The sequence below is a fragment of the Phaseolus vulgaris genome, chromosome 10, assembly GCF_000499845.2.
Source record: "Phaseolus vulgaris cultivar G19833 chromosome 10, P. vulgaris v2.0, whole genome shotgun sequence".
NCBI classification, from domain to species: domain Eukaryota; kingdom Viridiplantae; phylum Streptophyta; class Magnoliopsida; order Fabales; family Fabaceae; genus Phaseolus; species Phaseolus vulgaris.
Window position 1 is genome coordinate 2,796,576 of NC_023750.2, and position 24,648 is coordinate 2,821,223.

General features: G+C 36.0%; 1 protein-coding gene across 1 annotated transcript; it reads right to left on the reverse strand.

Moving 5' to 3' along the window:
• Nucleotides 1-11,837: 11,837 nt before the first annotated feature.
• LOC137819120 (uncharacterized) lies at nucleotides 11,838-16,926 on the reverse strand. Its single transcript, XM_068622873.1, has 7 exons — nucleotides 16,713-16,926; nucleotides 16,227-16,456; nucleotides 15,628-15,773; nucleotides 14,923-15,269; nucleotides 14,323-14,831; nucleotides 12,668-14,274; nucleotides 11,838-12,552 (listed from the first exon to the last, which is right to left on the reverse strand). The coding sequence occupies exons 1-7, from the start codon at nucleotides 16,924-16,926 to the stop codon at nucleotides 11,838-11,840; spliced, it is 3,768 nt and encodes a 1,255-aa protein (XP_068478974.1).
• Between the last annotated feature and the right edge of the window lie 7,722 nt (nucleotides 16,927-24,648).

Genomic DNA, 24,648 nt, shown 5'->3' on the forward strand with positions numbered 1-24,648 from the left:
GCTTGAGCTTATGCTCATCTTGGATCTCATGGATCTCAAAAATTTGTTCACACTTAGCCTCCCAATCTAAATACACATTTGGATCACTAGAACCATTAAAACAAGGTAGTTTGACCGAAGGAAGCTTGGACTTTGCATCATGGTAGAAGCCATTGCCGTAGTGAATTCTTTCCCCTTGGTGATGATGTCTTTGTCCATGGACTTGGGGTGGAGGTCTCCTTCTCCTATGCTCATCTTCACGGCCAACATCATTTGAAGAAGCTCTTGAAGATGGTCTATGAGAATGATGTCCATCATGGATAGAAGGAGATGGTCTAGTTTGTTGGACCTCCATCTTTTGCATTTTCTCCTCCAAGCGTCTAATTGTTCTTTGAGCTTCATGTAATTCACCAAGAATTGAAGCTTTGGAAGGAGAATTCTGCTTGTAGGATGCATCACTTGAAAATCCAGCCATTTGTAATTAAAAACAGCAAACACACAAAAACAGCAAACAAATTAAAAATTAGCAAAAAACAGTGAGCTTTTTGGCAATGAAACTGCCGAAATGAACTAAGGCTGAAAAGATATCACTCTCAAAGAAATAATGTTCTTGCACCAATCTGATCTTGAGGCCTTGGAATCCTCAAATGAAATATGTCAAAGCAAGCACACCAATCTCAAGAGCAACCACCACAAAACCAAAGAAACAATAAAGACAAACAAGAAAAGGTATAAGCAAAGAAAGGTAATTGCAAAAGGAATACTATATGTAAGACAAACTCAAAGAGTAAGAATGAAAGACAATCAAGAAAATAAAGAACTCAATGAGAAAAGTAGGCACACAAAAGAATACCTAAGGAAAAGCACTAGAGTAGATGAAGAAAACAAAAAATATTAGCTACTGGAAATTTTTTTTTTTATGCAAACTGTGCTTGATATTCACTGATTTAACTGGAACGTTGTAGAGTGAACTGGATTATGAAATTTATACCACAGAAACTTCAAGATGTTAACTCAATAATGGCACTGGAATCAATTAAAAACAGTAAGCCAATTGAGAGAAATAAATTTTTTAAAATCGCTGCCAGATTACCGTATTTTTTTCGGCAGGAATGTACACTTTTTTTATTTTATTTATCATTTTTTGTGTACTTCATATTTTTGAATGATTCTTTTTTCTATTCTTTTCTAACACTTTGAATATCTCAAATCCAGAATTTCAGAATTTTACAGTACGTAAATCAGTTGCAATAAGGAAAAACAGTAAGCACTTTTTTTCAGAAACAGAGGAATCCTAATAGGAATAAAAAACAGGATGATGAACTAGCAAAGACATAATAGAAAATGATGTATTGGAACTTGTATAGGTCTAGAATACAAGTATGAACTCAATTCTAAAAAGAAAATGCACAAAGGATCAACATCAATTCAGAAAATTATATGACACCAAAGCAAGAAACAATCAAAACAATAAAAGTACTACTAGAAGTAATGACATATATGGAATAACATGACTAAGACAAAACTTGACATGATTAAAAAATTAAAAGACACATCACAAATTGTAACAAGTGAAAGGAAGCTTAAGGTAAACTCTAGGAAGGATAATGCCATTCCAAAAGAGCAACCATACTCATAAGAATTATGAGTGCCATAAACCTTTCCACAAACACTTGGAGCAAAAGAAAAACAGCAAGAATACTCAATTAAAATTCTAAAACAGAAACTTAAATTGCAAGAAATTAAAGAGCTCTTGAAATAAAGTGCACACAACTCAACAATTAAACAAGAATGAACCTAAGACTCATGATACCACATGATGTGATTCCAATAGCCACATAGAACAAGATTCTTGACATTTTTAGGAATCACCTTGAGCTGGAAAATATAGAGGCACTTTTCTTAGAGTTGGATCATGGTTCTAAGTCAAGAACTCACCAATAACAAGTACCAAATCCCAAACTCATTTGGATGAACCAAATATTGTCAAATTGAATCAATAAAGGAATTATAAAATGGATTGACCGAACAGAATTAGGCAAGAAAACATATGAACCGAACATAAAAGGAATTGAAAACAAAAACAGAATATAGGTGCTGGAAAATGGAATAGCCGAACCAAAACAAATCAAAAACACAAGGCAACATGAACAATTGAAAAAGAAGAAAGGAAGGAGAAGAGAATGCTCATGAAGATGGAAGAATGGTTGGATGATCACGCCACTAGAAGTATGGATGCTCCTAGATGAGTGTGCAAGCCGCCACTTGAGGAAACCATGGTCCTTCAAGATAAGACTAGAGTAGAAGGCTCAAAAGCTCTCCAAATGCTCACTCCAATTTTGAGTATAGTTTCTTTAGATAAATTCAAATCTGAATTTTACAAGGAAGGCACCTCTATTTATAGCCTAAGGTGCTGAAAATGAAAGCTAAAACAATTCAAAATTCCCTCCCAAATCAATCTAGAACCGGCGCTTATTTGCAAAGCAAGGAAGGTGTGATCCTTTCCTTCACTTTGGCACCCCCTATTCTACTCCTACACCTATCTACTAATACACCTGCCTAAAGCTCCTAACTAAAGCCTAAAAGATGCTATAACAAAAGAGGTTTCTAAAGTTTCCCTCTAAGCACCTTTAACTAAAGAAACTACAAAAAGAGAAAATAAATGTCCTCTAGCTCCCAAAGCTTTGAACATGCTTCTTGTAATCCTTTGAGGTGGACTTTGACCTCCATGGGCGTCCTCCATTTGTGCCTCCACCTCTTCTTGAGCTTGATGAGTGGCCTCCATGTTCTCTTGAGCTTGATCTCCATCAGGAATTGTAAGACAAGTAATTATGAATATGATATCTACTACTTACAGAGTTGGTTGCAGTGTGAAAATCTGCAAGATAGGCAGGTTGTCGGTGAGGACGAGCTGATCTTCTTGGAAATTGAGGTGAGATGCTTCCTGGAGATGCAGACGGTGATAATTCTAATGGAGGTGCAATGTTGGATGCAGGAGCAACGACACTATTTGTTGGAAGATCATAGGATAATGAGGTTGGTGGAAGGACAGTATTGGGTGCAGGAGTAGAGGCACATGGCTCGACAGGAGGTGCAGTATCAGAAAAAAAAATCAAAAGCAGAATTATATGCATTAGAAATAGGGAGAGATAAAGTGTTAGGGTCCTTAGGCAAGCCACTGTCCAATTTATATGGAAAGTGGTTTTCATGAAAGATTACATGTCTTGATATCTCTATGCTATGAAACTTTAAATTTAAGATAATATAACCTTTTGTATTTTGCGGGAAGCCAAGAAAAATACCTTTGATAGATCTATCATCTAATTTTTTTCCTATGTGCAGTAAAGGTACTAGCATAACAGAGACAACCAAACACTTTTAGAAAGGAAATGTCATATGGTTTTCCAAACAACTTTTCATGAGGAGTGATGTTATTAAGTAATGGAGTAGGAATAGCATTTATTAAGAAAACAACATGATTTACAGCAAATTCCCAAAAAATAGGAGGAAGATTTGCTTGAAAAAGTAAAGCCCGGGTTACATTTAGTATGTGTTGATGTTTACGTTCTACAATTGCATTTTGTTGTGGTGTTTCAACACAAGATTTTTGATGTATAATTCCCTTTGAAGCATAAAAATTTGACATAGCAAACTCAACATCATTGTCTGTACGAATCGTTTTGATATTAGTTTTGAAATGATTTTGAACGAAAACAGTGAAGTTAATGATGTGCTGACGCACTTCAGATTTGTTATGCAGCAGAATAATCCAAGTATAACGCGAGTAATCATCAACAATAGTCAAGAAATAACGAAAACCTTGCATAGAAATTATGGAACATGGTCCCCAAATATCAAAGTGTACAAGATCAAAAATAGCAGAGGTAACAATATTACTTAAAGTGAAAGGAAGTTTTCTCTGTTTTGCACGACTACAAGTGTCACATACATGATGAGTATCAGCAGTAATAAAAGAGTATTGTTTGCTTAAAACATGTAATCTTTCATGTGAAGGGTGTCCTAGTCTATAATGCCATAGTGTTTTGTCTGTGATATTACAATTAATAAAAGGAGCAAAACAATGCGGTTTAGAACGACTAGAAGCAGGCAAGGTAGTGGCAAGGTACAAGCCAGCGGTGGCTTTAACTGTACCAATCCTCTCTTGGGTGAGATTGTCTTGTATAATGCAGTGGGTTGAGGTGAAAGTTAAAGTGCATTTAAGTTGGTGTGTGAGTTTGAAAACAGATACTAAGTTTAATTGAAAATGAGGCACGTATAACACATCAGACAAATAAAACTTATCAGAAAAACGTACTAAACCAGAATATGTGGCATAAACGGTTTGGTCATTTGGAAGACTAATTAAGACAGGTTTAATTTTAGTATAAGTAGTAAAAACGTTCAAATTGTGACAAACATGATCAGTGGCACCAGAATCAATAATCCAAGATTCTTTTATAGAAGATAGTGAAGAGAGAAACTTACTTGTTGAAGAATGCTCAGTATTGGGAATTTCATCCGTAGAGATGGTGCCGACTTGATTAATTTGAGTGTGAGGGGCAGGATCCTCAAGGTTTTGCTGACGCAAAATGTTGGTAAGGAATTGACACTGTTGTGATGTAAGTTGAATCCCCTTTACATCCTGTTCTTTAGGAAAAAGCTCAGAAAAAGTGTCAGTAGTAATCATATTATTGACTTGAGATGTCCAATTGGTGAATTTGTAGCCAGGAGGGAACCCATGCTTTTTATAACAGGTATCGACAGTGTGGCCAAGACGATTACAAAAAGTGCAGACTTTTCTAGTAAAAGAAAACTTTGAGGTTTTAACATTACCAGAAGGAAAACCCACTTTGTGAAAACAAACAGCCTCAGTATGACCATATTTACCACAAAAATTGCATGTAGTAGTGTGACTACTATTAGGACTATGAAGACTAGGGTTTTCATTAAACATTGCCTAAAATATTTTTAAAACCAATCAAGATTTTGAAAGAGAACAGAACAAAAATAACCAAAAACAGCAAAGAGGGAAATAAAAATCAGAGAGAAGCGCAGTAGAACTCTTCATTCGAAGAGCTCTGATACCATATTACAGTAAATGAAGATGAATATTCCTTGTCTGATGTGATGCTTTAATGTAGCGTACGTAATCGCACATAATCGTAATGAAGAAAGAGAGGTTTTGATAAACCCTAATTGTAGAGAAAAATAAATATAAAAGAAACTTTTATTCACTTGTATATTAGAGAGTAAAATACATTATGTATATATAAGAAAAAGATTAAGACGTAGCTGAAACAGAAAAGGAAAGTTGGGCCAAACAAACAAAGCCCAATAGTTTAAAATAGAAAATTAAATATATTAACAAAAACATAGACGTTTCATACACACAATGAAAATTAGTACGATGAACATAAGAAGAAAATCACTAAATGTTGATGTTACGTTTATTTTTCTTACAATGAAAATAAAACACCTAGAATTCCAAGAATATACACTCGGTATACGCAGAACCCGCAGACATAAACTTGTGAAGTTTATTGTGGTGAAAAGTTCCTCCCACTATAAAATATTTTTCTCATTTTCCTCACACACTTTTCTTCATAGTTCCAACACCACAACTGTTAATCAAAAAAAAAACAAGGATTAATCCAATATTTGGTTCATGTACCACAACTATTTAGGTTGGTCTAGGTGAAAATTTTCATAAATATTTAAAAAATAATAAATGTTTCTTTTAAGAAGTGAGTTTATTAATATTTCTTTTTTCTTATTACAGTATTCTCTTGAAAAGTTATGGAAAAAAAATTCTCATAGTAAATACAAATTGGCTTACATTCAGAATCTGTGGTGATCCAGTTTTCTTTTCTGCAAGTGCTGTTGCGAAGGATGCAAATTTGTGAATGTGAGATCTCGGTTTGAACATTTTCAGAAAAAGTAGCTAGTGAGAGGACAGAAGGAGTATCCACATCCCAGGTGAAACTGATCTTCGGTGATTCACTGCTTCCTCTCTCATCTTTTGCAAATGCTATGTTTTGTAGGACCTGCTATCAAAATTTCATGATGTTCACTAATTAAATCACTCAATTATAGTATATTCAACTCAGCAGTTACATATCCGAAACTGTCATTACCAGATTCTCAATCATGGTTTAAAAATTTCAGTTTACAACCACACTCATACACAGTTATATTTTCACTTGTCATATGAAAATAACAATGAAACTATAATAATGACTTCAACAAACTTATTTAGTAGACAAAACAAACTGGTTTCTTTCTTTAATGAGTTGAGAGTAAAAGGGTTCTAAATTTTACCTTATGTTCATAAAATTCTTTTATTTTGTCTTCTTTTGTTGAAGCAACTCTTCTAAGTAACTCTTTCATTCTTGAAACAGGCTTCTTTCTATTATTACCTTTACTTGGATGCTTTGCTTCTGCATTGAAACAATATTTGTCATTTGTTTTAGTTGTTTTGGAGAATGATTCCTCAGAAATGGGCAAAACCTTGTTTCCTACATGAACAACAAAATCTGCCCTCTCAATAATTCCTACTGCCCCAGATAACTCTTCTCTCTTCATATTCACAGATCGGATAAAACTCCTTCTTCTTTTCAAGTTTCTGTTTATGTTGAGGGTTTTGTAAAAACAAGCCTTTGGAATGTATTTTCCACACATAAAAATAAACAGCTTCAAGTTCTTGCTGGCAACCTTCCTCCCTTTTATTCCCTTTGTTCCTCGATCCACCCTATGATGCCTAAGTGCAATTATATCTTTTCCTTTACCCTTTTTGTCTGAAAAATCATCAGATAAAACACTCATCACTTTTCTGATACAACCTTTTCATGCGTTTTTGAACTTTACATCCCATAGAAACCTTTTCTATTATTAATAAATAATTTTTAAATTGGTATCTAATTAGCTACCAAGGTTGTAGTTACTAATTATTTAGATTCTAAAGTTGGTTCAGAGTCAAACGTCGTCCATCAAAATGCAGTGATACTTTTGAAATCAAAATGAACATATAGATGACAGTTTATGGTAAAAGCGTCGTCTATAGTTATAACTGAACACATAGACTGCAGTTTCTGTCATGAACTGTCGTTTGTGAGCCTCACATAAACTGTGGTTTTATGACAACTACATTTTATTTTCTTTCTATTTTACCCTGACCAGAGTCCGTCATACTTACGCTTTCATCACTTCTATTTTTGTTCTCTCTCACACTCTCGTATTCCCTACACCTTTCTTTTGATCACTTTGCTTCCACTGCACGCTTTCCTCGTGCTCTTTGTAAGTTCTTCCTCCATTGTATTGGTTGTATGTTGTTCCTTCATTGCTCCATTGCTCATTTTTTTAGGTTCTCTACTATCCAGGAAGTATAGAGTGTGTTTTGATGTCTTCCATCTTGCTCCTCCGTCTCGCCACCACTACCCACCACCACCAAGTTGGTGAGGTTTTTTTATTTTTGTTTTCGATATTTTTTATGATTATGTTAATTTATATATTTTTTTTTAGTTTTTCATGAGTATGTTTTATAAAAAGGTTTTGTAATTATTACTAATTTATATTATTTTTTCATGAGTATGTTAAATTAGATATTTAGGTTAGAATTATTAATTAGTTAGAATATTAGAGTAAAAAATTTTAATAAGTAATGAAAAATCACGACGAGCTCAATCATAGACAGAGGCAAGTCGACATGGAAAGAGGCAAGGTGAGCGACAACGAACACGATGAACAACCACAACACAACAACCTCAACCATCGCGTGAATCCTAATCTAAACTCGCTAACTCAGTCAATCGCAAGTTTAAGCAAATTCACCGAGTTTACATGGACTCTATCAAGTCTAAGTTGTCTAGAATAAGTGAGTTTGATAACCATGGTTATAATTGTTATAATTTAGAAATGATTTTTTTGAATTTCATGTATAATTAGAAATTGATGTTTTTGATTTTTTTGTTATAATATATTGAATTGAATGTATAATTAGATTTGTTAATTGTTTAATTGCATGTATATTTATAATTCTTTGATACGTGTTGGTATTGAGTCTGGGAGAGTTCGATCCTCGACAATTGTTTCCCGTGTTAGAGTTTGCAGTTGGAAACCAGGAGCTTAATATAATCATCGTTAATTAGCCTTTTAGAGAGTAATTTAGAATCTAAAATATTAGTAGCTAAAACTTTGGTAGCTAATTTAGATACCGATTTAGAAACTATTTTATAATATTTTATTAATAATAGAAACCGCATTAGATATCAATCATTTTTTCGTCTCTAAATTAATATCTAATTTAGTCAATATAGTGACTAATTATTTTTGGTCTCTAAATTTGGTTACTATTTAATGATTTTCTTCTAGTGTAATTACTTGTAAGTATTTGTTTGGAGTTTCCATTCATGAAGGGAATCAAGATGTCTATGGATTCTTGGATCCCTATTTCATTAATCCAACTGGACCAAAGAAAATTAAAACCCAAATATACATCACCAACACTTGGACTTCTTCCATCATCCCCTCCCTCTCGAAGAGGATTTGTCCTCAAATCACACGCTTCTGCCTCTTCATCTTCACTACCTGCAAAAGGTGTTAGATCCCTAACATTAAAGGTAGTATGTACTCCATATTCCTCAGGCATGTCAATTTGATATGCATTATTATTGATTCTTTTGAGGACTTGAAAATGACCATCTCCCTGGGGACTAAGCTTAGACTTCCTTTGATTAGGGAATCTATCCTTTCTAAGGTGAAGCCAAACCCAGTCTCCCTCTTCAAAAATCATCTCTCTCTTCCCTTTATTGCTATGTTTCATGTATTTCTCTGTTTGTTGTTGTATTTGGTTTTTAATCCTCTCATGCATTTTCTTTACGAATTCGACTTTTGTTACTCCTTCCTTATGCATAAATTCTTGTGGATTAGGTAGAAGTAACAAATCCAAATGAGTAAGAGGATTAAATCCATACACAATCTCAAATGGAGAAATATTAGTAGTTTTATGAACTACTCTATTATATGCAAACTCAATATGAGGAAGGTACTCATCCTAAGATTTGTGGTTTCCCTTCATGATTGACCTAAGCATAATGGAAAGAGATCTATTTACAATTTCAGTTTTGTCCATCCGTTTGAGGATGACAAGAAGTTCAAAAAGTTCAACTTAGTTCCTAGCTTTTCTCGGAGAGTTCTCTAGAAATGGCAAACAAATTGAGGATCTTTATTTGACACTATGGTCTTAGGCATTTCTCTAAATAATAGCCTAGAGATGTTGTTAGCATCATCCACTTTATGGCAGGGTATAAAATGAGTCATCTTGCTAAACCTATCCACTACCATAAAGATGGAATCAAAACCTCTTTGTGTCCTAGGAAGTCCTAAAATGAATCCATGGTTATATCTTCCCAAGGAGCACTTGCAAAAAGGTAAAGGAGTGCATAGTCCATGAGGCATTGTCTTAGACTTAGCTTTTAAACATGAAATGCATCTATGACAATGTCTTTAAACATCTTTCCTCGTGTGTGGCCAAAATAATTTTCCTTTTAAAAGCTCAAGAGTTTTATCAACTCCGAAATGGCCCATGAGTCCTCCTTCATGTGGTTCTTTTACAAGGAGTTTTCTATGTGTTACTTGAGGTATACAAAGTTTTCCTTCTTTAAATAAGTACCACTCAGAAACATAAAAACCTCCTTATGCTCTATGTTGGCACTTAACAAAATCTTGATCTTTTTTATAAAGTTTAGGTATGTTTTCAAATCCAAGAATTTGGGCTCCAAGTTTAGAAAAGAGGGCATATCTCCTTGATAGCATATTTGTATTGCCCTCATTGTATTTGATAACATATGGAAATTGCTCAAGAAATTTCATCCACTTTGCATGTCTTTTGTTCAACTTGTGTTGACCCTTCAAATATTTCAAAGACTCATGATCACTATGTATAACAAATTCTTTTGAGACTAGATAATGTTCCCAAGTCTGCAGAGCCCTCACAAGTGCATAGAGCTCTTTGTCATAGGTAGGGTAGTTGAGGGCTAGACCATGAAGTTTTTCACTAAAATATGCAATTGGGTGCCCACCTTGCAACAACACAACACATATTCTTACTCCCGATGCATTACACTCTAACTCAAAAGTTTTTGAAAATTTGGTAAAGCTGGAATGAGTGCATTAGTGAGTTGAGCTTTCAACGTTTGAAAGGCTTGCTCATGCTTCTCCGTCCAACAAAATGGAGTGTCTTTCTTCACTAACTTATTGAGTGGTGAAGCTAGACTTGAGAAGTTAGGAACAAATCTACTATAAAAACTTGCTAAGCCATGAAAACTCCTAACATCTCCTACATTTTGTGGGGTTTGTCACTCTTGGATGGCTTTGATTTTCTCGGTGTCAACATGTACCCCATTTTTGTTGACTATAAAACCTAAAAACATTACACTATCTACACAAAAGTGGATTTATCTATAGTAGCAAACAAACTATTGTTCCTAAGCACTAAAAGAACCTCCCTAAGGTGACTTAGGTGAGTAATAAATTTGTGAATGTAATATAATCATAATGGTTTGATAAATCTCTAATTTATACTACAAAACATCATGCAAAATTTCAGAATTTTCTGACAAGTGTAAGCATGAGAACTAAAACCTCAAAATACTTGAAATACCTAAATAATACTTAAAAAAAAAATAGTAAACGATAGATTTTTGGAATTTTGGTGGACCCCAATCGTTACCTCGTTTTGAGCAACTTTCATTTTTTACGCGTCTTCATCCGACATCTCTATCAAAAATTATGATCGTTTAAAGTTTCTTCATGCTAATTTTTGCCAACTCCAAATCTATCACTCTTCTTCTCAACTAATTATTATATGGTACTATGCTTATATTATACTCATTCTCATCCTATATATGATAATGATAATCAAAATAATGTATTATAAAGAGGATATGATTGTATATTTTAGTATTATTTAAGTTACTAATTACCTTCTCGTTTAACTCATTTAGATAATTCTCCTATTTACCTGAAAAATATATTAAATCGTGTATATCTGTAAAAGAAATTATTGTAAACTTCAGAAAATATAAGTATAGAATATAATTATAAAAGTATCAGGACATAAGTATAATTAACTTTGTGCTAATTATATGTCTTATATAGTTCTCACACTCATATTTTGTATGGATAAGTTGTCAACATACATATACATAATTTGTATCTTAGAACTACGTTATAAAAAGGGTGATTATATTTTGACACCCCGCTCCAGTTTACACCTACACTAAAATATTAATATTTGTAATAAAAAAAAATTTAAAAATAAGAAAATATCTTTAATGAAATATTAGACAAAATGTAAAATATTATAATAATTTTTAAAATTAAAAAAATTAAAAATGATTAAAATATTAATATTTAGTGGGGTGTAAAGTGGAGCAATGGGTGTCAAACCATCATTTTCCTTATAAAAATAAAGATCATAGAAAAGTTAAAAAAAATATGGGGATGTGACACATACTTAACTTAAAAAAATTGAATATTATCAATATTCATACTCAATTAATTAAGGTGGGAATCTCGTCAAAATTGGAATAGATTTATTTTTCAACCCTATATCTTTCCCATCAAAATATTATCATAATGTGTCAACATCAATGTAATAAATTGATATTGCAAAAATTATTTTTTTATCATTATATTTAACAAATATGTTTATTTGGTTCTTATATATTTATTATAGTATTTTTTTTATCAGCAATAAAAAATAAATAAATGGTAACCACTTCAGGGGTGATCCAACCCTTATACAAAAATTACATTACCATCCTCCTAACTACATACACCTACTAGAAACCCAAACGGTCTTAATGAATTATCCTCATACAATCCAAAGGATTCAACATCCAGTTAGAGTAAGGAAAGAAAGCAAAACTGGATTTTGCAAAAATCCAAGACCAAACCTTTACCTGCATCGAAGCAAACACTTCTACAGCATCTGCCACACTCCTATTGAACATGACAGAGTTCCTGTGTTTCCAAATTTCACTCACTACTCCAACCCAAATTGTACCCCACACAACGTTGATCGAATTTGAAGCCTGACACAACCTGAATTTTAAAAAGTTTGACTTAGGGTCCTTGTGAATTACAGACGAAATTCCAAGCCACTCAAAACAAAGACTCCAGACACGCCAAGCAAAGCTGCAAATAGAAAACAAATGACTAGAAGACTCTTCCTCCTTCCCGCACAGACAACATAAAGAATTTTCAACCATCACCCCGCTCCTTACTAGACTAACCCTAGTAACAATCTTATTCTCCATCATCCTCCAAGCAGTGAACAAAGCAAAAGGTAACGCTTTACACCTCCACAACATACTGTAAACTGGACAAATCTCCCCTACACGATCCCTCCTTACCTGAACATAAGTAGAATTAATTGTAAAAGTTTGACAACCCCCAGCCTTCCAACCCCAACTATCCGCCTTTCCCAGATCCAACTTCACCCCTTGTAACAACTGAACCAACTGTTCCACCAAAGACTTCTCCCAATCAAAAAAAGGATTTACGCCAGACAAACTGCCACACCCAAACACCATTAGACCAATACCCAAGCTCAGCCACCTTAGCATCTTTAGCCGAACAAATTGAGAACAATCTTGGGAATACTCCCTTCATAGCTCCACAACTTAACCAGCTATCCTCCCAGAAGGAAATATCCTTTCCATTACCAACATTCCACTCAAAACCGTCTTCAAAACTCCTCCCCCAGCCCTCCGACGCCCACACCTCCTTCAAATCTTTCCACCAAAGGGAACTTCTCCTACTTGTGCCTTCCTCTCTCAAACTTCTCCAACCACCATATTTAGAATCAAGAATCTTCTTCCACAAACCTCCATTTTCCGATCCCAACCTCCAAATCCATTTACCTAAGAATGCCAAGTTAAACGTCCTTAAGTCGATAATACCTAGGCCTCCAATATCACGAGGCTCACACACCTTTTTCCAAGAGGCCCAAATGATCTTCTTTCCTTCAGAACCCCACCCCCAAAGGAAATTCCTTTGTATCTGAATTAACTTATCTGCCACCACTGAAGGCAGTCTGAATAATGACATAAAGAATAACGGGATTGAGGAGAGAACATACTTAATCAAACAAATCCTCCCTGCCATCGACAAACATTTGCCTTTCCACCTTGATAGTTTACCCTGAACTCTCATAACAACCCCATTCCAAAAATCTCCACGCTTGTGACAACCTCCTACCGGCAACCCCAAATAAATGAAAGGGGTTCCCATCACTTTGCAGTTAAGAATAGTCGCAAAGCACAAAAACAATCTCTGACTCAACCCCGTCCCTCCAATTCTAATTTTCAAGAAATTCACCTTAAGCCCAGAAGCAAGCTCGAAGCAAAGCAGAATCGCCTTAATATTAAAGACATTTTTGGTGTTGGCTTCACAGAAGAATAAAGTATCATCAGCAAATTGTAGCATATTTACCTTCACCTTAGCTTTTCCAACCTCCAAATTGTCTATCAACTGTTTCTCTTCTGTCATCCTAGACACCCCGACCAACCCTTCTGCTACTATAAGAAAAAGAAACAGAGCAAGCGGATCACCTTGACGGAGTCCCTTCCTAGGAAAGAACTCCCTAGTAGGACTACCATTTACAAGCACTGAGACAGAAGCAGATTCAAAGCAACAATTTATCCACCGTATCCATTGAGCACAAAAACCCAACCTTTCTAGCATGTAGTAGATAAAATCCCAACTTACCGAATCATACGCCTTCTCGTAATCAACTTTAAAGAAAACACAACTCTTCCTTTTTCTTTTGTATTCTTCCAACACCTCATTTGCTACTAGTACGCCATCCAATAGACCCCTTCCCTCAAGGAACGACAACTGCCTAATGTCAATAACTCTGTTAATCACCTTTTTCAAGCGTAGAGACAACGCTTTTGAGATAATTTTATACAAGCAACCAACTAAAGAAATAGGTCTAAACTCACCAAGTTGCTGAGGGTTTTCTACTTTTGGAACAAGGCACAGGAATGAAGCATTTGTACCTCTAGGCCATTGACTCTTAGATGTAAAATCCTTCACTGCTGACAACACATCCGCTTTTATAATATCCCAACTGAACTTTAAGAAACCAAAATTAAAACCATCAGGGCCAGGGCTCTTTGAACTATCACAATTCCATACCGCTGTCCTAATTTCTTCTTCAGAGAACTCACCGACCAACAACTCATTTTCTTCTGTCGAGATAGAATTGAACCTTACGTTATCCAATCTAACCTAACAAGCTTCATTCCTCGCAAATTTATCCTCAAAGTAACCACATACCTTGTCCGTGATCACATCCTTATCCTCACACCACCTGCCATAAACAAACATCCCATGCAACCCATTCATCGCCCTTCTCCACTTAACCGAGGAGTGGAAGAATTTTGTATTAAGATCTCCTTGTTTCAGCCACTTTTGTCTTGCTTTTTGATACAAGACCGCCTCTTGTTTAAACATAGCATTATTAAGGTCAACTAGAAGAGACCTTTTTTCCTCCCTTTCCGACTCTTCTAACCCTCTTTCATCATCGCGCGCATCTAACTCGTTAATCCTCTTTTGCAACAACTCACTCGCAAGGTTGACATCCCCGAATACCTCTTTGTTCCAGACTTTTAAATCTACTTTAAGTTTTTTCAATTTTTCTTTAAAAATGTAAATCCCTCCTCCTAGAACGTCGTAGCTAGCCCATTTCATCCTCACAAAATCTTTAAACCTTCTAATTCTTTGCCACACATCCAAACTCCTAAAAGGTCTCGGGCCCCAGTCAACAGACACTTCTTTAAGCACAACTGCACAGTGGTCAGAGATAGATCTGTTTAGAACAAACTGTTGGCCAAGCTTAGAGCCATTCTTTTGATACAAGAACCTTGTCGATTCTACTCTTCACCATTCCATTAGGCTTATACCAAGTAAACTTCCTGCCTACCAGCAGAATATCAACCACTTCTGATTTTTCAATAAAATCATTGAAGCCTCTTATTTCTCTAGAATAGTCTGACTCCGAGATCAAACTCTTCCTCTCCTCTTGACGTCTAATTGAGTTAAAATCACCAATAATGCACCAAGCCTTTGACAGTTGGTTCAACCTATAGCTGTTGATCTCTTCCCATACCTCTTTCTTTTCCCGTAAGCTACCAGAGCAGTAAACATTCACAATTGTTACAGGTAAACCACTGCCAACCTTCCACAAACCTTCAATTATAGTGAAATTATTTCCATTAACAAAGCTAACCATCTAAAAAGACTTATTACTCCACATCATAAGGACCCCACCAACACTATTAATCGCTTTGTTTTCCACCCAACCAACTTCACTGTTCCCCCAAAGCAGGCAAACTTTCTCCCTACTGAACTCAGAACACTTCGTCTCTTGTAAACACACCATGTCCGCCTTTTCCTTACTAATCAGATCACTTAAATATTTTCTTTTCAAAGTGTCTCCCACCCCTCTAACATTAAAACTAATTATTTTCATCTACAACTGCTTTGTTCTCACCCCTTGTCGTCTTCTCCTTGCACCCATCGCTATTAGATAAAGCGCATAAACTATTGATAACTAAGTCTTCTCGCCCAGGATGAGAATACCCTGCTTCTTTACCAACACCCCAAACACTAGAAGCATCATTCTTGTCGTTTTTCACTCCAAAAATTCTATTACAATTTTCAATAGCACTATCTGACGTAAAAAGAGTAGCACTTCTCGCAGTAGGTTGCTGAACCATAAGAACTGCCTGATCCACCCTTACTTCCACCAGTCGTGAAACAAAAAGTCTTCAACTGCCGACCTACCCTTCTTCTGGTCCCGACACCTTTCTAGAAACAAAGAGTAAGGGGCTGTTAATTTGTTGTGCCCATATTGAATCTTGAGTGACTATCTAAACCCGTCCTCTCCAACAGTAGCAAATCACTAGCATGACCCTCATTTTCTACCAAACCCAAACCCTGCTCTCGGTCCCTAACCCCGACTTGAACCGTCCCCCTAACCTCAGCCACCTTCGTAGTCGTTCCTTCCGAAGAGAAAACGACCCCTCACCCATGCTTCGGTGCAACCACCTCCAACTGAGAATTGTTCATTCCTCCTGACGCGACCTCCTTCGCACCAAAGTGTTCCTTCTCTCCAACACTTGGGCCAGTTGTATGCATGCGGAAACCCCATTTAACTCTAACTGATTCAAAGCACTTACTTCCTTACATCTGGGAAGTTGAGTGGAAACCTCCTCATTGAGAGAGAGAAAACTATGTGCCTTTTCAGACCCTCCCACACACTCGTTTTCACCATCAGCAATAATTGGAGAATAAAATGCAGACATACCACTCTCCACTATTAGCCTAGCCTCCTGCACACGAGCCTCTCTCACATTAATGGCCACGCCAATTTCTTCTCTCTTCTCATTAAACATACTGCACTCCACTTCTTCATTACAAGATACCCATATTTTCGGTTAAGCTTTTAATGCTGACAGGTTGGGACCATGATAAACTCTTGGGAGTGACCAGTGGAGAATTAAATGCAGTATTTGCCACTTCATCATTAAAGACACCCACATTTTCGGCTAAGCTTTTATTAATGCTGCAGGTTGGGAGCATGATAAACTCTTGGAGTGGCCAACATCTTTTTCAACGCCTCTCAAACTCACTTGAGAGTCAACGACCCTGTAGCTTCCATGTACCTACCCAAATTGCATCCAACTTCCTTTCCAGAGAAGAAGAAGAAGCGTGAATCACTCCATGAAACCTAACAAAACCAAACCTCTGATTCCTTGCATTGAGCTTTCTAGAAATGAAGACATCTAGAACTCTTCCCCATGTTTGGAAAACTTTCCATAGATCTCTTTCGAAGAAATGGTCGGGTAAATTAGTGAAGAAGTACGAGAGATCCGCCATCGACTTGCACTCTACCTCACCTTCCTAAACATTCATTATTATTGTCATTCCTATATTTATTACAGTATTGACATGGTAATATTTAAGTGGAATAATTAACATTATTAATTTAAAATAAAAAAATTAGCATTAATATCAAAAATAATTCCCACCGTAAGTATCTATCGAAAATGATTAAGGAGGTGGAGAGAATTTGTAAATGAATCATGCTACTAATGGTGTGGCTAGGGGTTCTCATGTCTTGCTGCTTGTGATGATATTTTCACTGGGAGTATGGAATAGTTTATTGATGGTTTCTCTGCTTTTCTTAATATTCAGACTACTTTGATTGTTGAGTTTTATATGGAGTTATACATGTCATTAAAAAAGCTAAAAAGATGGGTCTTACTAGTTTATGACTTGAATGCGATTCTGTCTTGGTTTGTGTTACATTTAGTGTAATGTAGAAATTATTTTTTAAATTTGTAATTAAGTTTTAAATTACATAATTTAATTTTTATTTTCATATTACATGATTAGCTTATGGATATCTAGAGAAGTTATGATGTGAATGTAACAACAAGAATACATGATTCTTTGACATTCTTAGGAGCAACTTGAGTTGGTCATAAATGGCACTTTACTTAGAATTGGATCAATGTTCTAATTCAAGAACTCATCAAGACTTTGCACCAACCAAAACTCATATGGAGGTCCATATATTGTCAAATGGAATCAAACAACAAAGAAAGGAAGAACACAAATAGAAACCGAACAGAAAATGGAAAGAATGCTACTGCACCGAACATAAATTGCAAAGCAAAGTTGGAAACACAAATCTAATCGGTACAAATGAAAGGAAACACCAAGAAATGCTAAACTACCGAATGGAATTGAAAGAAAATGAAAGAAGAACACTTATAGAAAGGAGCTTGTTGGATTTTGAGACTTGGAGAAGCCATTCACGCCACTTGGAGCCTTGTTCCAAGATAAGTGATGGAGTGCCGCCACTTGAAGCTCACCATTGCTCACAAGATAAGGCAAAGGAAGAAGAAGACTCAAGACTCACAATTTCTCTCTAAATTTGAGTATAGTCTCTTTACTATAAAATCCAAATCTGATTTGTACAAGGGCAGCACCTTTATTTATAGCCTATAAGGTGCTGAAATGCAAAGCCAAATGTGCCTCAAATGAGACTCAAATTCGACGCCCCCCCTTACTACTTACACCTATTTATTACATCCGCACCCCTACTCTATAAAAGAAATAAGAAGAGTCATCTTATTATACTCTTGTCCCAAAGCTCTTGCCATGCTCCTAGTAATTCGTTGGGCTTGGGCTTCATGGGCTTGAGCATCCTCTACTTGGTTTCCATCATACTCCCCGGGTTGGAGAGAATTCGTCCACGAATTTGGGAAACCTGCAGCAAAAGAAGTGAGATCAGTAATATTGAAAGAATTACTACCAAGGTAAGTAGAGGGCGTATCTAACTCATAGGCATTATCATTAATCCTCTTGATGACTTGGAAAGGGCCATCACCACGAGGCATAAGTTTGGACTTTCTTAGAGAAGGAAATCTATCCTTTCTCAAATGAAGCCAAACCCAATCACCGGGCTCAAAGATTAATGCCTTTCTCCTTTGGTTGGCAGTTTCAGCATACTTACCAACTTTCTTCTCAATTTGTAACTTGATGCGGTTATGCAAATCCTTAATAAAAGAAGCCTTTTCAAAACCGTCCTTGCATAGAACCTCATCAAGTACAGGAATGGGAAGAAGATCTAGAGGTGTGAGGGGATTAAACCCATAAACAACCTCAAAAGGAGAATGGTTAGTGGTGGAATTTACTACCCTATTATAAGCAAATTCAACATGAGGTAGTAAATCCTCCCAAGCCCTTGGATTCCCGGAAATAAAGCATCTCAATAATTGACCCAAAGTTCTATTAACCACTTTGGTTTGACCATCAGTTTGGGGGTGACAAGTAGCAGAAAACAGAAGTTTTGTGCCAAGTTTCTCCCATAAGGTCCTCCAAAAGTGACTTAAGAACTTAGAATCCCTATCGAATACTATACTTCTAGGAAGTCCATGCAAACGAACAACTTCCTTGAAGAAGAGATTTGCAATATGGCAAGCATCATCCACTTTGTGGCATGGAATAAAATGAGCCATTTTAGAAAAACGGTCCACTACCACAAAGATGGAATCCTTACCCTTTGATGTCTTGGGTAGTCCTAAGATAAAATCCATAGAAATATCAACCCAAGGCATTGTAGGGATAGGAAGAGGGGTATATAAACCATGGGGTTGGACCTTAGATTTAGCCTTCCTACATGCTATACATCTATCACAGAAAGTATGTACGGATTTGCGCATGTGAGGCCAAAAGAAATGTTCATGCAATGTTTCTAAGGTCTTAGCTACCCCAAAATGTCCCATAAGCCCACCCTCATGAGCCTCTCTAACAAGAGATTGTCTTATGGATCCTTGGGGAACACAAAGTCTTTTTCCTTTGAAAAGAAAACCATTATGTAAGAAAAAGTCTTTGTGACCTCCCTTGGAACACTCTTGATAGATTAGAGAGAAATCTAAGTCATCATGATAAAGTTCCTTTATATGATCAAAGCCTAAATATTGAACATTTAAAACATTTAACAAGGTATATCTTCTTGAAAGAGCATCGACAACCATATTAATTTTATCTTGTTTATGTTTGATCACATAAGGAAATTGCTCAATAAACTCCACCCACTTAGCATGTCTCTTATTAAGCTTGCTTTGGCTTTTCAAATATTTAAGGGACTCATGATCACTATGGATCACAAATTCCTTTGGAAAAAGATAATGTTGCCAATTTTGCAAAGCTCTAACAAGAGCATAAAGTTCTTTATAATAAGTGGAGTAATTGAGATGACTCCCTTTGAGTTTCTCACTAAAATAAGCTATGGGGTGTCCTTCTTGAAGGAGGACGGCCCCAATGCCTATATTAGAGGCATCATACTCTATTTCAAATGTCTTAGCAAAGTTAGGAAGGGCTAGAATGGGGGCTTTAGTTAATTTATCTTTCAAAGTTTGAAAAGCGTTTTCTTGCTCTTGTCCCCACTTAAAAACCACATCCTTCTTTACTATGGCATTTAAAGGTGCGACAATTGTACTAAAGTCTTTCACAAACCGCCTATAAAAACTAGCAAGTCCATGAAAACTTCGTACTTCATTGACATTGGTGGGTGTAGGCCAATGTTGAATTGCTGCAACTTTTGTTTGATCTACATGCACCCCTTTATGACTAACCACAAACCCTAGGAAGTCTATATGATCTAATGCAAAGAAACATTTAGCATGATTAGCATACAATTTCTCCTTCCTAAGGGTTTCTAAAACTTGTCTAACATGTGACTCATGATCTTCTAAAGACAAGCTATATATAAGAATATCATCAAAGTAAACCACAACAAACTTGCCAATGAATGCTCTTAAAACATGATGCATGAGTCGCATGAAGGTACTAGGAGCATTAGTCAAGCCAAAAGGCATGATCAACCACTCATATAAACCAAATTTGGTCTTAAAAGCGGTTTTCCATTCATCACCATGTTTAATTCGAATTTGATTGTAACCACTCTTAAGATCAATTTTGGAAAATATTTTAGACCCATGTAATTCATCCAACAAGTCATCTAACCTAGGAATGGGATGCCTATATTTGATGGTGATGTTATTTATAGTGCGACAATCCGTACACATCCTCCATGTCCCATCCTTTTTAGGGACAAGTATGACAGGCATAGCACATGGGCTCATGCTATCTTGTACCCACCCCTTAGCTAATAAATCCTCAACTTGTCTTTGAATTTCTTTGGTCTCTTGGGGATTGGTCCTATATGCAGGGCGATTTGGTAAAGAAACCCCGGGCATGAAGTCTATTTGGTGTTCAATCCCTCTTAGTGGTGGTAAACCTTTAGGAGGATCTTGAAACACATCTTCATATTCCTTTACCAAATGGTCCAAACATGTGGGACTATCCTTAGCCGACTCATATTCAATAGATCTAGGAATAGCTAAAAAAATAGGCTTGTGAGTAACTATTACCTTTTTAACTTGTTGGGAAGATATGAGAAGGCTTCTCTTGAAATTTTTTATATCTTTTTCTTTCTCTCTCTTTTCTCTCATTTTGACTTGGTTCTCATGTACTTCCTTTGGAGAGAGAGACTTAAGAATGACTTTGTGTCCATGGAAGTTAAAAGAAATTTTGTTGGTAAAGCCATCGTGAAAGATTTTTCTATCAAATTGCCATGGCCTACCTAAAAGTATATGAGTAGCTTCCATTGGAACAACATCACACAAGACCTCATCTTTATATTTGCCAATGGAAAATGTAATGAGGACTTGTTTGTTCACTACTATCTCACCCACCTCACTCAACCATTGTAACTTGTAGGGCTTGGCATGAGAGATGGTAGGCAATCCAAGTTTGTCTACCACTCTTGTGCTTGCCACATTCGCACAACTCCCCCCCATCCACAATCAAAGAGCATACTCTATCATTAATAAGACACCTTGAATGAAAAATATTTTCTCTTTGAGTTTCATCAAAAGGTTTTAAAACTTGTCCAAACATGCCTCTTATTACTAATAGGTCACCCTCATGTGGGCTTTCACTTTCACTCTCACTTGGGGATCTAGAAGGTGAGGAATGTCTAGAAGATTCGGACCCATGCTCACTACTATCTACCCCATCATGCATATACATAGCGCGTTTAGAAGGGCAATTAGAAGCAATATGTTCATAGCTTAAGCATTTAAAACATTTCTTACTAGACGACTTATGTGGTGATTTAGGCCTATTGGAAGTGGAAGGCTTAGACTCTCTAGGTTTGAAAGTAGAGTCCTTAGAAGGGATATTTGAAAAAGAGTTATTTTTATTTTTCCAAGAAGAGTGGTAGTAGTTATCCTTAGAAGAATTTTTGAAAGCATTTTTCCTTGTAAGTTGATTTTCAATTTTGCTAGCAAGGTGCACAACATTTTCCAAAGAAGAATATTCTTGTAACTCTACCACGTCTTGAATGTCCCTTCGAAGGCCACTCACAAACCTAGCTATCTTAGCTTCCTCACTCTCATCCATATTAACTTGAATTAAAAGCGTGTCTAGTTGTTTAAAGTAATCATCCACACTTAGCGTGCCTTGATGAAACCGTTGGAGTTTCAACATAAGGTCTTTCCTAAAGTGTGGGGGTACGAATCTAGCGCGTAAACATGCTTTCAAATCGTTCCAAGAGACCACGGGCGACCTCTTGTGTAGGTCAATGTCCATGAGGTATTGATGCCACCATTGCATGGCATAGTCCAAAAATTCTAAAGAAGCTAACCTAACCCTATACTCATCCCTAACCCCATTTACATCAAAAATTTGGTCAACCTTAGCCTCCCATCCTAAGTATACATTGGGATCACTTTCACCACTAAAACTAGGAAGTTTTACATTAGGAGAACAAGGGCCAACCACATGTTGGCGCCTCTCTTCATGGTGATGATGTCTTGGCCTTGGATTGTCTTCATAATAACCATGAGAAGAATGGGAGTGCCTTGAAGAATGCCGAATAGGAGGAGGAGTTCTTCTCTCACGGTTTTGATGTATTTCTTCTCGGTTTAACTCCAAACTTTGGAGTCGTGCCTCCATTTTCCTTATCACCTCAAGATAGTGAGCATTGGATTGCTTGACATTCTTTAAGTCTTCATAAAGGGCTGCCTTTTGGGGTGAACACGGTTTGGAGGACTCTCCACTAGAAAAATGAGCCATTAGCAGAAAATACACAAAAACAGAAAACAAAATAGTGAAAGAAACTTGTTAGACAATTAAAAGTGAAATATAGGTTGCTGGAAAATGCCCATGAAAGCACTCAAACCACTCCAAGAAAATATTCTGTCCTCAACCAAGCCTTTCTTGTGGAATGGAGTAGCTTCAAGTGAAATATGTCACAGCAAACCAACTTACTTAAGAACAAGTCTCCACACAACGTTAAGAAGAACCAAAAAAGACAAGCAAGAAACGGTAGAAACAATAAAAGCTAAACCAAAAAACAGAGAGCAATGTATGACAAACTAGAAAGAATATGAATGAAAGACAATCAAGAAAATAAGGAACTCCATGAATAAAGAAGGCACACAAAAAGAGTCCTAAAGAAAAGTGCTAGAGTAAATTGAAGAAAACAGAAAACAGCTACTGGAAAAAAAAATTAAAATGCAAACAGATTTAACTGGAATGATTGAAAGCGAACTGGAATGTGAAAAATTAACCACAGAAACTTCAATGTCTTAACTCAATAATGGCACTGGAATGAGGTAAAAACAGTAAGCCAATTGAGAGAAATAAATTTTTCAAAATTGCTGCCCAAATACCGTATTCTTTTTGGCAGTATTGTACACTTTCCGTATTTTATTTATCATTTTTTGTGTACTTGGAATTTTTGAGTAATTCTTTTTTCTATGCTTTTGTAACACTTTGAAGAATGTAAATCCAAATTTTCACAAATTTCCAGTGAGCCAATTAATTGCAGTAAATTGAAAACAGTAGCACGTTTGTAGGAAAACAGAGTATCCTATTTAGGAATGAAAAACAGTATGATGAACTAGCAAAGACATAATGAAATTTGTGTAAAAGAACTTGTATAGAATGAAGATACAAGCATGAACTCAAATCTAAAAATGAAAATGCACAAAGGATCAAGCAATAAACTCAAAAACAGAAAGTAAACCAAAACAAGAAACAATCAAAGCAATAAAAGAAGTAATGACAATTATGGAACAACATGATTAAGACAAAACTTGACATGATTACAAAATTAAAAGACATATAACAAGATATAACAACAAGTGAAAGGAAGCTTAATGTCAGCTCTAGGAAGGAGAGTGCCATTCCAAAAGAGCAGTCATACTCATATGAACAATGAGTGCCATAATCCTTTTCACAAACACTTGGTGTATCAAAAGAACAAAAAAAAAAACAGCAAGGAAACTCAAAATAAATCCTAAAACAGAATGGTAAACAACTTGAATTAAAGAGCTCTTGAAAAGTAAAGTGCAATACAACTCAAAATTTAAGCAAAAACAAGCCTAGACTCTAGATACCACATGATGTGAATGTAACAACAAGAATACATGATTCTTTGACATTCTTAGGAGCAACTTGAGTTGGTCATAAATGGCACTTTACTTAGAATTGGATCAATGTTCTAATTCAAGAACTCACCAAGACTTTGCACCAACCAAAACTCATATGGAGGTCCATATATTGTCAAATGGAATCAAACAACAAAGAAAGGAAGAACACAAATAGAAACCGAACAGAAAATGGAAAGAATGCTACTGCACCGAACAGAAATTGCAAAGCAAAGCTGGAAACTACCGAACGGAATTGAAAGAAAATGAAAGAAGAACACTTATAGAAAGGAGCTTGTTGGATTTTGAGACTTGGAGAAGCCATTCACGCCACTTGGAGCCTTGTTCCAAGATAAGTGATGGAGTGCCGCCACTTGAAGCTCACCATTGCTCACAAGATAAGGCAAAGGAAGAAGAAGACTCAAGACTCACAATTTCTCTCTAAATTTGAGTATAGTCTCTCTACTATAAAATCCAAATCTGATTTGTACAAGGGCAGCACCTTTATTTATAGCCTATAAGGTGCTGAAATGCAAAGCCAAATGAGACTCAAATTCGGCGCCAACTAGTGCATGAAGGAAGTGTGACT